Source organism: Rhamphochromis longiceps, linkage group LG15, assembly GCF_057381845.1.
Source record: "Rhamphochromis longiceps isolate RC_006_pf linkage group LG15, R_longiceps_female_GT1.1, whole genome shotgun sequence".
Taxonomy (NCBI): Eukaryota; Metazoa; Chordata; class Actinopteri; order Cichliformes; family Cichlidae; genus Rhamphochromis; species Rhamphochromis longiceps.
In genome coordinates, this window is record NC_140571.1 from 18,544,348 (window position 1) to 18,557,915 (window position 13,568).

The 13,568-nt window shown below is 40.7% G+C and overlaps 1 protein-coding gene across 1 annotated transcript in view; it reads left to right on the forward strand.

The window, feature by feature from the left end:
* The window catches only part of map3k5 (mitogen-activated protein kinase kinase kinase 5), an 89,352-nt gene that overhangs the window by 16,229 nt on the left and 59,555 nt on the right, over nt 1-13,568 (forward strand). Inside the window, exons 2-3 of the mRNA XM_085383382.1 lie at nt 4,976-5,115; nt 8,800-8,823. Coding sequence (XP_085239508.1) covers nt 4,976-5,115; nt 8,800-8,823 — 164 coding nt within the window. The remainder of the gene's footprint in view (nt 1-4,975; nt 5,116-8,799; nt 8,824-13,568) is intronic.

The window sequence follows — 13,568 nt, forward strand, 5'->3', positions numbered from 1 at the left end:
CATCCTAGACAGGTTGCCAGTCTGCCACAAGGCTGATAAAGACAACCATCACTCTTACTTTCACACCTATGGGCAATTTAGAATTGCTAATTAAGCCGACCCCAATGTATGTCTTGGGCTGGGAGACAGTCAGAGTATCCAGAGAGAACCCATGCAAACACAGGGAGAGTATGCAAACTTCAAAGGCTTTAGCTGGTGGATTTGAATCCTCTTGCTGTGATGTAACAATGCTAACCACTGCACCACCCTGCTGCCCTAACTTCTATTAAAAATATACATTCTGTCTTCCACCATAGCAAGAAGATTCTACCACAGTGAACAGACTGAAGGTTTATTTATTATTTATCGCTTTTCAAGAACAAAATTCACAAAGTGCTTTACAATACAGAATAAGATGCAATCAGATAGTTTTTTTCACTCAAGCTTTGTTTATGTAAGCCGTGCCATGCCTTTAAGACTAATGGGCTTTTTCTATACAAACTTTGCTTATATTAAGCTTTTTTAATTGTTGTCAAAGTTCAGAAGATTATTAGGATTTAAAGAGGTGACTGTGCTGTTAAAATGCATTCCTGTAAGACCAACAAATGTAGAGAGATATTGTGATAAAAAAGGAAAGTTAACGCTTACAGGCAGTTTAAACATGGGATATTGCAGCTGTTGCATGCTTTACTTTGCTGTTCTAGCTTGTTGTGCACTTCCCAGGTTTTATGACCTGTCACATGCAGCATGACCTGCAGGGCTGGAGATCTCAAGAAGTACCTCTGTGAAGCATCAAAGCTGCAGAGCAAGAATTACCAGATGGTACTGAGGGAGATTGCTTTAACAGTTTTTTAATTTTTTTTTAAAGAAGCGAGTTCCCCAAGAAAACCTCTGCGATCCCTTTGTTTTATCTTTTACCTTCTTCTACTCTTCTTCAATCCAGTGAAGTGTTTTGTTTTTGGGTTGGGGTCTGAGAAATGACATTTACTGTGTTGAAGAAGACGGCAGAGAGTGAGGTAGACCTCAAGTTCCAATATAAATGGTTATGGCGCTGCGTTGACATGACAGTGAGCAAGCAGTAATCAATGCCCCAACCATTTACAGGATAGTCAGTGATTGTGTTGTGTGCCTGTGGTGACTGTTACCACCCACTGTGTTCACCCCACATCAAAATTTAGCCCAAGAATACTCCTGAACACATCCCTGCTGCGATGTTGCACGTTATCAGTATTGAATCGGTTACCAACTGAACACAAAAAATAATGTTTGCATGAGTAGACAGATTTAACCGCTCAAGCAGGACACAAACAAACAGTTGCTTTCATTTTTGGAATTTAAAATCAGAGGGTAGTTTGTAACCGCCATTATAAGCAGCTTCTAAGTAAAACCTAGAGTGCGTTCTCTATTATTAGACTAGACTGAAATAAGCACTGACAACATCATATGCTGCTAGTCAAGTGTTATAAATACAAAACATTTACGAGAATTGATTGCTCTTCCTCACTCTGTGGGCACAACAAGACTCACTTTGGCCTGTTTTTTTTTTTCCATCATATGCGAACGCCATATGCTGTTATTCATCACTTTTTAGCCCTTCTGTGTAGCAAACAGCAAACATGTTTTTTGTTCAGACCCATTTCTGTGAAACAGGTGAAATTTCCAAGCAGCGCAAAGCAAAATTATCCCACCCAAGTCACTGCTGCTTCATATTTCTGTGAGTTATATTATACTAATGCATTTTTATGGCCTGTTTGCATTAAGATCTCATTCAGATGTAATATTGATGGGAGCCTGCTGCAGGTGGAAAAACAAGACAAGCTTATGTTTTATTCAGCAGACAACCTGTGCCGTCTGGATGTTGACACTCAGCAGCACCTTGTATGCATAGTCGAGAGAAGAAGAATCTAAACAGCCGTTTATCATGTATATGCCCAGGATTGTTTGGGATTGTGTAAAAATCAGCCGTGGTGAGCAACCTATTTGTCTTGCTAACAATGAGTAAATCCAATAGACCAATATTTAATTATGTCTGAATGTTCTAAATGCTATGTGTGATAGTCGCATGAGTGCATCAGGGATGCAGAACTGACAACTGGCTGTTAATCTTAGCTAGGATTAAAGTGTACCTTCCCCGTCTGCCTCGCAAGTTAGAGAGCGAAACATGAGTTTCATTTAATCAGCGAGCAGCATCCCGATGTGAAGACGCTGCTCATCCAGAGAAGAAATCCTTCTTGAAATTCCACATCGTTGCACAGAAGCCATAGAGCTTAAAATGCTGTCCTACGGCTACGGTACTCTGATGGGATGAAAATATGAGGCTTTTTTTTCCCTGGTGTGAACGAAGGGTTTAATGATGAGAACCTTTGAGGCCAACAAGTACCTGCTTCCTGGTTGAATTTGCATGTTCTGATGATGAGTGCGAGGAGCTGCATGGCCCTGATGAAACCCCTTCAGTGCTGCAATTGGCCAATCTCTGATAGGCTTCTCTCCCAAGTGTCATGTTGGCTGCTTGATGTTTAACTGCACATTCAAATTATGAGCCTTCACTTGCTTGCTTTGAGTAATTTGCTTTGATAGATTGGGTTGTGTCAGTGGCTTTGATTGCACGCAATGCATTTGTAGAGCTGCTTCAGCTTAACAAGCTCCATTTTCTTGTGCCATTCAGAAAACATGATGGATTTGTGCTGCCCTTCTTGGCCCAGGACGCTATCACTGTATCTCAGGAGTTTTACTTCCTGGTGAAAATAACGCTTAAAGAGAAATCATGTTGCATTTAAAAATGTTAATGCAAGAAGCTGCGATAAGAGCTTAGTTAGCTGCCAGTTATAGGTGTTACATCTTAAAAGTTGCCACTTCGCTGCACATTAGCAACACTAGCTTTCATTCGGAGCCTTGTTTCTGATCACCTGCTGTGAATCACCGTTAGTTTGTAGATTGTACTCAGATTTCTGCACATCAACACATATCAACAGATTCTGGTGGAAAGACTTTTGGTATTTGAAACTTTCTGGTTTCTACTTGTAGACCACTCATAGTGTGAGCTGTATTAACCAATCCTTTTTTAATTGCATGTCTAAAATAAGGACTGGATTTGGTGAAAATCAATCAGGCGATGATTTGTAAACAATCACTGTCAGACAGAACAGGAAGTCTCAGTACGGGTGTCGGCTGGCTATACCAGCACCAAAATTGGCTGTTGCCTTTGTAATCGTTTAATTGTTCTCAGCTTTTTAACATAGTGGAGACAAAATCTTTCAAAGCATATGTATGATTTATTCTTTTTTAATTTATAGTAATGTCACCACGCTGAAAATATTTGCTTTTAATACTTAAAGAAAAGGTCAAGGCCGACTCATCATTTCTGTGATATCATTTCAGATTGTAGTCTATTCCTAAACTGTAGACTTAAAAGGAGAGCAGTCGTCTCTACAGTTGCATGGTACCTTGACTAACTGGTATCTTTCAAAAACCAGTGGAAGCATTAATAATAGCACTAATCTTTGATGTGTCATCCACTTGTCATGCTTCCTCTTCCACAACTGAGCCACCCATAATCTGACAGCATCTTGAGCTGAATGACTGAATGTGTTTGTGATTTCCTCTAGTAGTGGTCCATTAGCTTGAGCACCAGTTTGAAAATCGAATTCAAGGTCGTGATGGTGGAGGGGGGGACTATCCAAGCTTTTGAACAGACCCATTAGAGGTAAAAGATTTGACCATCAGAGTCGCACAATATCTGCTCTTCAGCTCCGTGTAATGTTTTCATTGACACAAAAGAGTTGGAGAGTTGGAGTTGATGAAAAACCAGGGTGCAGCTTTATCTCCGTAGCTCTGAGCTCTTTTGTCATAACTGGAGCATAGCCATCGGGCTGATTTGCTTTTGTTGTTATCCGTTGCTCAGGGCGACCTTGGAAGCAACGTGTAGTACCACCCTACCTCGTGTGTGGGTCTGCAAAACACCATCATGTTTATTCCAAATCCTGATGAGCATGTTTAATGTTGCATGCCCACCATAACTGACAGCGTCATACAAAGATTTGTTCACTGCAGGGGCCGACCAGTGAGTGAGAGCTTTGGTGAAAGTCCAGTGCTTACAGTTGCATAACAGCACAGCCTGTTGCACAGGACATTAACCTTAGGAACTCTTTACTAGATGACCTGCTTGCTTGAGTGGAAATATTTGCTTGACCTGTTGACCCAGATAGTATTGCTGAGTCCTACTGCAGATGGTGCATTATTGATTATTGAGTGTACTGGACAAAAAAGGAGTAAAGCTACCTTCATCTCATGATATCTGTTTTTCAGCTTGCAGATAACTTCACACTGATATGCAAATCGGTAGCTGATAACAGCATGAATAACAGCCGTGCCGATCACTAATAACCACTGAGCTGTATCCATGTCTCTCCCAGAGCAACAGCAGACAAAGTTGGTGTTAAAGATCCCCAATGGGCAGTTTAGTTGTAGCCAAATAACATCTTAATGAGATTTATTCAGATAAGGGTCAATATTGGGGGTGGCGGGTGGATTTAGAACTGGTGGCTTGAATGGCTTTGATCAATTATCAGACAATGAGTTTTCAATCAGTTGATTTTTGAGTTGAAATTGTGACATTGGGCTACCAAACTGGTCGTGAGATTCTAATAAACATTGTTAAAATCTGTTACACAAAGAAAATTTAAAAAAGGTTGGGGTTAAGGCATTTCTAAAAAGGTAAAGGAATGGATGGATGGCACCACATATTTGTAGCCAGATTCCAAAATGTGGTCAAAAACAGAAGAGGGAGGCTGTTACAGCAGTGAATTAACATCCTTGGTTGGGTAATGGATGTAAAAGATATTTCTGCCTGTACTATGCAACTGCATTATTAGAGCTTATGATATTCTAAGAATGGTGTGTATTTACTTGTACTTGCAGAACCCAAAGAAAGCTAGTCGTGACTGTTGTGCTCCACTCCTGAACCACTATAACACGTACACCTCTCTTTTATCATCAGACATAGCTGTGGTGGAGATGACAGATGCCTTCCGCCAGCCTTCGCTCTTCTACCACCTGGGAGTGAGAGAAAGCTTCAGCATGGCCAACAACATCATCTTGTACTGCGACACTAACTCTGATGCTCTCCAGTCTCTGCAGGTAAGCCGCCATCATGAACAGAAGCCAATATATGCTGATATATTTGTGCCTCAGAGCAGCTCAGGCTTCTTTGTTAAAAATACTCTCAGCACAGGCAGCATCACAGCTGAAAATCTAAAAATTTTATACCCTAAAAGTCAATTTCGACAATCCTTCCAAAAACCCAGTTAGCGGCCTTCTTGTTCGGTTGTTTTGAGAAATGAGATTGTGCCCTCAAACACCGTGTTGGTCTGAGTGTAGGATTTTATTCAAGGGTAGAAAATTTTGGGTAACTTTTCCAATTTTATAATAAAAACCTTGCATTTTTTATTTATTTTTAAATAGATTACTTATTTAACATTGACATTGTTAATGCAGAAAGACAGTGAGAAAGACAGGGGCAACACAAGGTGCCCAACTATCCTGCAGAATGAAGCACAGGTCCAACCAAGACATGGCGCTCATGCCAGTGACCGTTAATAGGGTATAAACACTAATGTTGTTCCTACAGTTAGCTCTGCTGCTAATTACCTCCAACAAGGAGGTTATGTTTTCGGTAGCATTTGTGTGAGTGCATGCTTGTGAGCGTGCTCAAGAAGTTTGGAATTAATTCTATTAGAACTTTGTAGGGGTGTAGAGAGGGGTCACGTTAACAATCCATTAAAATTTGGCTTACATCCACCAAGGTCTTCGAGGTCAACCTAATGATTTATTGCTCTAAAATTAAAAAGACCTTATAACTTTGGAAACTATGATACTTACAAGTGTGGTGGGTATTGCGGACACAATGCACACTTTTACACACATCACAAATTGCTGAAGATGTAGATGTGTATTACTCTGGTCATCGTGCAAAAAAGTTCATACTGCTTAAAGTCCATTTACAAAGAAAAAAAAATGACTGTATACAATATACTGTACAATTTCCATACAAAATGCCCAAAGGACGAGCTGGCCTGGAGGAGGTTGAACTGCTTCTTGTTATAAACTTGAAGTAATGGAACCAAGTGTTGATTAAAATTGCTCAAAAAATGTTGTTTGTTTGTTTTTGTGGTCTTGTTTATGATTTTTAGAAAGCCACATTGCTGCTGAGGTTTAGAGATTTATTTTTTAATATTTTTATGAGCGCCACAAAGCAACAGCAAATTCCTCAGCAACAATTTAGATAATTAAATACACTGGAAGTTTTACACTGGAAAGTGCTTGCAGGTAACAATAAAGTGCATACTACTCAATCCCTACTAGCAATATGTATTGACCAAAGCTGTGTTTATTTACCATAAATGTCAGACTACTTCAGCATGTAACAATGGTGTGAGTCTTGTAGTTTCTGTACTGCAGACAAAGGCATGGTTCAAACCGTCTGAGGCCCACGCAGAACACATTTTAAAATCGCCTGCTGTAGGCAACTTGCAGCAGAAGAACACTGACGCTTTTCTTTTAGTTAGTCTAGTGGGAGGAGTATTGTGGTGACAAGGGTCATGAGCCAGAAAACAAACTGTAGAGTCGACCCATAATGCACAGCCTGCACAGTCAGGGGAGGCGTGTCTTAAAATAAACACAACATAAAAAGCTGACATTCACAGCTGTATTATGTCTGCTTTTTATGGCAAGAAAATTGTTTCAAATGACGTTCTTTCCTGCTCCTGGTGGTATCTGGGAGGGGTTTTTTGTTCTGTGGTCTGCCATGGTGCCCACCCGTCTAGCTGGCTGTGGGTTAACTTGTTCTCACCATGCTTTGAAAGAATTCACTTAGGCAGTTTCCTCAGATCTCTATCAGGCCACCAAATTGTTTTAAAGGCAGCTTTTTTTATACTCAGTTTTTTTCTTTAAACAATGGCGATCATGAAAAAAAAATCCTAAAAAAAATCTACAGGGAGTGCAGAATTATTAGGCAAGTTGTATCTTTGAGGAATAATTTTATTATTGAACAACAACCATGTTCTCAATGAACCCAAAAAACTCATTAATATCAAAGCTGAATGTTTTTGGAAGTAGTTTTTAGTTTGTTTTTAGTTTGAGCTATTTTAGGGGGATATCTGTGTGTGCAGGTGACTATTACTGTGCATAATTATTAGGCAACTTAACAAAAAACAAATATATACCCATTTCAATTATTTATTTTTACCAGTGAAACCAATATAACATCTCCACATTCACAAATATACATTTCTGACATTCAAAAACAAAACAAAAACAAATCAGCGACCAATATAGCCACCTTTCTTTGCAAGGACACTCAAAAGCCTGCCATCCATGGATTCTGTCAGTGTTTTGATCTGTTCACCATCAACATTGCGTGCAGCAGCAACCACAGCCTCCCAGACACTGTTCAGAGAGGTGTACTGTTTTCCCTCCTTGTAAATCTCACATTTGATGATGGACCACAGGTTCTCAATGGGGTTCAGATCAGGTGAACAAGGAGGCCATGTCATTAGTTTTTCTTCTTTTATACCCTTTCTTGCCAGCCACGCTGTGGAGTACTTGGACGCGTGTGATGGAGCATTGTCCTGCATGAAAATCATGTTTTTCTTGAAGGATGCAGACTTCTTCCTGTGCCACTGCTTGAAGAAGGTGTCTTCCAGAAACTGGCAGTAGGACTGGGAGTTGAGCTTGACTCCATCCTCAACCCGAAAAGGCCCCACAAGCTCATCTTTGATGATACCAGCTCAAACCAGTACTCCACCTCCACCTTGCTGGCGTCTGAGTCGGACTGGAGCTCTCTGCCCTTTACCAATCCAGCCACGGGCCCATCAAGACTCACTCTCATTTCATCAGTCCATAAAACCTTAGAAAAACCAGTCTTGAGATATTTCTTGGCCCAGTCTTGACGTTTCAGCTTGTGTGTCTTGTTCAGTGGTGGTCGTCTTTCAGCCTTTCTTACCTTGGCCATGTCTCTGAGTATTGCACACCTTGTGCTTTTGGGCACTCCAGTGATGTTGCAGCTCTGAAATATGGCCAAACTGGTGGCAAGTGGCATCTTGGCAGCTGCACGCTTGACTTTTCTCAGTTCATGGGCAGTTATTTTGCGCCTTGGTTTTTCCACACGCTTCTTGCGACCCTGTTGACTATTTTGAATGAAACGCTTGATTGTTCGATGATCACGCTTCAGAAGCTTTGCAATTTTGAGACTGCTGCATCCCTCTGCAAGATATCTCACTATTTTTGACTTTTCTGAGCCTGTCAAGTCCTTCTTTTGACCCATTTTGCCAAAGGAAAGGACGTTGCCTAATAATTATGCACACCTGATATAGGGTGTTGATGTCATTAGACCACACCCCTTCTCATTACAGAGATGCACATCACCTAATATGCTTAATTGGTAGTAGGCTTTCAAGCCTATACAGCTTGGAGTAGGACAACATTTGCCTAATAATTCTGCACTCCCTGTATATATACTAAGTCTCAGTGTACACTTGTTGATTATGCTTCCTTTCACTGCCATATACTTCTCCATGTACAAACAAGTAATTGTTTCATCTAAAGTCATCCTATAGGTCATCACGGTTTACTAGAAATATTAATCAGCTGTTGGGAAATCAACAAATATCCACAAATACAAGTCGTCCTCACAAAGTGTTTGTAGCTCAGGTATGGTGTACTGAATTGAAGTGTCATTCAGTAACATCGTATCTAACTTAAATTGCCTCGGAGAAAATGCTAATGATGAATTTCTAAATGGATTTCTCTCTTTTCTTCTTTCAGGAGATAATTTGCCAGAAGAACACTGTAAGTACACGAGGCATTTCTTTCTTTTCCCATTGCCTTTCACACATTACTCACTCATTGCTCACACATTACACACATTGTGTAGTGCAAAGAATATGCTTTTTACAGCGCGCAGGGAGCACAGTGTCCTGTTGCCTTATGTCTCTCTTTTCGCTATTGTAAAGGCTTTCTTTTGCACAGCCCACTTTTGTTTCGAAGCTGTGATAAATATTTGATTTCATGTAAAATGAAAACATCTTCCCTTCCACTTTCAAGATGTACGTCTCAGACAACAGCTGCTTTGAGAGTTACAGTGACTGAAGTGCCACAATCTGCATAAAAAGGCACAAGCATTTTGAGAATTTGACTTGCAAAAAGTGCAGTATTCAAATAAGGTGCTGCCTTAAAGCTAAGGAAATCCTGTCCTTTGCATATCATACTGTAGTTCCTAAAATTAGTAGATCAATATAGAGTCACCCACTGTACCATATGTTTTAAGTAAAGCCTTTTTAGCAGACATGCAAAGATTGTTGTTTTTGTTTTTGAAGTTTCTCTGCAGACCCATGAGCCTTGTTACAATGTATTAATATGTACAACTTTTCTTGTCTTATCAACCACTGAATGTGCTTTCGCAGCACAGATAAGCTGCAAAATCTCTTATTTCAGAGACCAAAGGTAAAGAATGTTTGTCATCTTAAAAATGATGAACTGATTCGGATTGACTTACATTTCTAAATTGCGCGCTAATTGTGTCAATAACACAGATGCGGTCGGTAGTCCATGTTCAGCAGTCAGATAAAAGGCTCTCCTAAGTGGCTTTCACAGTGAAAGGAGAGCTACATGAAATGTACTGTTCTCTGACACTGACTCGTACCAAGAGGAGAGCTGATTATCACTCACAGTATGAGAGTGTGAGCTTACTGATCTCCCTTATGTGTACTTACTGTCTTTGTTCTTTCTCTTTCCTGCTTGTATTAATGCACTTAAATGCAGTCTGCACCAGTGCACAGGCTCTTAACTAGCCATCTGTGCAGGTAAAAGTGCATTTAAATTGCAATACTGGACTTTTTGATCATTCTTTCCCTTCAATTTAATGTTATTACAGATGTTTTTTCCCCCTGCAAACACCATAATTAATAGCAATTTTATGTCTTCCTTATTCTCTTTCATTCCCAAAAAGTTCCAGACTTTCAGCCAAGACTTTGTTAACATATCCACATGGCATTTCTTTCTATGATATAAGGAATATAATGATCTAAGCAAACACTCAGCATTGCCACCTTGGAACTGCAGTGAACTAATGATTCAAACGCAAGTATTTAAATAACCAGGGCTGCATGTGAAACATAACAAACCATTCCTTTCAACTTGTTTATCCATTCTTTGTTTATCTGATGAACCGGGTTTATTCAACATGTTGCTAATAATAAGCTGTTTGTTAATCTAGTGAAACCGAAGGCTCACAAACGAACCGAGTGAGGTTCCATGTGCTGTACCTTCCTGATTCTTCTGTATGACAATCATGCACTTGTTAGCTACGGCTATCACAGCATCAGATTTTTGCTTCATTTTTTTATTTTTGAAAGAATTCAAAGAAAAAGAATAATTACACATCCATTCATCCATCTATTTTCCTCCACCAAACCAGTTTAGGGTCACATGGCCTGGAGCCTAATCTGGCTGTCAGGGGTGGACAGCTCACCAGTGTATTGCAGGGCTGATACTGAGAGACAGACAGCCATTCACACTCTGATTCACACATACAAGCAGTTTAGGATTAAGTCCAAAGCATGTCTTTGGACGGCGATAGAAAGCCAGAGTACCTAGGGAGAACCCCACAGACACAGAGAGAACATGCGTCACCGAGCTGCCCAGTGACCTCATTATAGAGCGCCGTTATCATTTACTTAAAGTCTTAGAAGCTATCTGATGAAACGCCAGTAGCCCCTCTGTTTTTAGTCTTCTCAATTGCCCGAGGGAAGTATCACGGTTTTTACCTGCTGTATTCGCCCCTTTGTTTATCTGCTACTCTTTAACCCAGTAGTTATCTGGTGTTGTGTACAGTGTAAAAAGAACTTTGACTGGAAACAGCTGCTTGTTAAGCCGAAAAACAATACAGTGGTGAGAGCGAATGGAAGCATTGTAACAGTAACACTCACCTGGAGTTAGCAGAAGCAGTTCAAACTTCCCTAAACCCAAGAAGATCTTTGGTTTAAGGTCCTGATTGCATATATTGTTATTGTTTAGGAAGCAGAAGGTTGATCTTCCCTCTGTAGTGCTGCAAATACATTTCTTTTTTTTTGTGACTGCTTTAAAATACACTCTGCAGCTGCAGATATGTCTGATTATTCTCATCAGAGAAAAGCATGTGCTCCTACTTGTCTGTAACTGTGTGTGTAGCTCACTACCATTATAACTGAAATCCAGGTAATTAGCTTCATTGTGTATGTTCAATTAAAATAAAAATGGTAAATGGCCTGTATTTATATAGCGCTTTACTAGTCCCTAAGGACCCCAAAGCGCTTTACATATCCAGTCATCCACCCATTCACACACTGGTGATGGCAAGCTACATTGTAGCCACAGCCACCCTGGGGCGCACTGACAGAGGCGAGGCTGCCGGACACTGGCGCCACCGGCCACCACCAGTAGGCAATGGGTGAAGTGTCTTGCCCAAGGATACAATGACCGAGATTGTCGGAGCCGGGGCTCGAACCGGCAACCTTCCGATTACAAGACGAATGCCCAACTCTTGAGCCACGATCGCCCCATGACTGTAATTACATACACAAATGTCCCTCTGTGTCACTACACTTTCATTTACTTTCCCCACTTATTTCTATCTGCATTTGCTGCCCATAGGAGCATAGGCGTGTGTGTCGATTACCCTGTTTCGACTCAGTTTTTAACTGTATCTCTGGCTATTGGATCAGAGTGGGACAGCCCATTTACAACTTCGCCAGATATCTTAGCATCATCAAGATTTGGTTGAAAAGTGAAACGTGAAAAGATGTTCTGTCAGGTCGTTGAAAGCTTACAAACGACCTGCAAACAGAAACTTCTTCTTATGAGGCAGCAGTGCTAACCACAGCACCACGGTGACCTGCCAGAATCTGGGAACAGTGGTTTCAACTTTCTGGAAGCTCACACAAACAAATGTTTGCATCATTGCAACCATTTCCCATCTAAATTAAATATCAATATAATTTTTAAAGACATTGATTTGAATTTTTGAAACAATTCTTACTTTTAATGTCTGCTTAACATTAAGACATTATTCAGACTGAAAGTGCATTGATTGTTGGTTAAATTAGGTAGTACTTGGTTCACATTGCAATGGGATTTGACTAGACTGACCAGATGGCTGGTTTTAACCCACAAAACAACATCCATGGAGACTGTTGACTGGAGTGAATGGTTGTTTACACATGTGTCTCCAAGATATTCTCCTATATTCATGTTCAGTTATTGATTATCATTTACAACAAAGGTTAAAAGCTAGGTCTGTTGCCAGCAAGGCTCCATATTTTTTAGCAAAATGCTTCATGAGCTGCAGGCAAGAATGGACACCGTGACATGTTATCTTTTGTCCTGCTTAGGAATAGTTCAGGACAAATTATGATTTACATTTAAAAGCATACAGAGACCAAATGTGCCCCGCAACACCTCAGGAGCAATGCAGGTTGTGTTTAGTGCTTTAGTCCACTTGTCCAAAACACATTTTAAAGGAGTGTAAACAGGCTCTGTGAAGGTGAGTGAGTAGGCTGCTCGAGAACATTGATGCTGAAAGTGAAGATGAGCAGATGGATCTTTGGCAAGACTGACTAAACAGATGACTCACTCTGTAAATACCTGGCTTATTCTTTGGATTCATCAGCCAGAGTTGTCACATGTGTATCAGCTCGGAAACCTGCTACCTGTAAAGAACTACTGGAGGTTAGCTTCAAATAACCCGCAGCTGCTGCCGCACTGAAATATGCATCAGCGTGTGAAAACAAATCTGTCATGTGAGCCCCATGACAGCATGAATCGCACAAAGAAGCTAAATATAGCATCAGCATTTTGCAACCTGTCTGGTTACACGTAAAAGAAATAGGGGTCACAGTCTTTTTTTTGTTTTGAAAGGCGCACACTGCCGCTGCAGTTACTGGTGATGTCATGAACCACAGTTGTACAGGAGGAAGTAGTTATCTTCGGTTGGCTTTCATTGCTTCAATGCCACATGTTCCTCTTACTTCCTTTTTTTTGGCACTGAAAGCAGCAGCAGCAGTGTATTTTCGAGGTTGCTGAAAAACCGAAAGCATGATAGATTATTAAAGTCATCAGGATGCAGCTGGGTTGCAGCCCAACCGCCTTCAGATGCTCGTGTTGTTTCACCACATATCTCACACTCTGAGAATAGCTCTTCTTGACAGGACTTGTGCTGTTTCTTGAGGATATTAATTGTGGATTTCCTGCCTCTTTCTCGCTCTTTCTCTCTCCTCTGTCTGTAGACACCGCACGCATGTGTTTCGTCTTTGTTTATTCAGCAGTGGTGGGCCGCCGCGACAGAAACATCAAGAATGCGGTGTAAATAATGTCAAGTTAAAAAAGCAAATACAGATACACAATAACGGCTGTCGAGTATTAAAGCTAAGTGAATAAAGAAAAAGGCCTTAAATGCTACTAGTGCGGCCAAACCTGAAACAGACTTGAAACACAATTACTCCATAATGGCACAGCTGGAGCAAAGAACAGTGTAGAGCTTTGCAGCAGGTGAGCAGGGA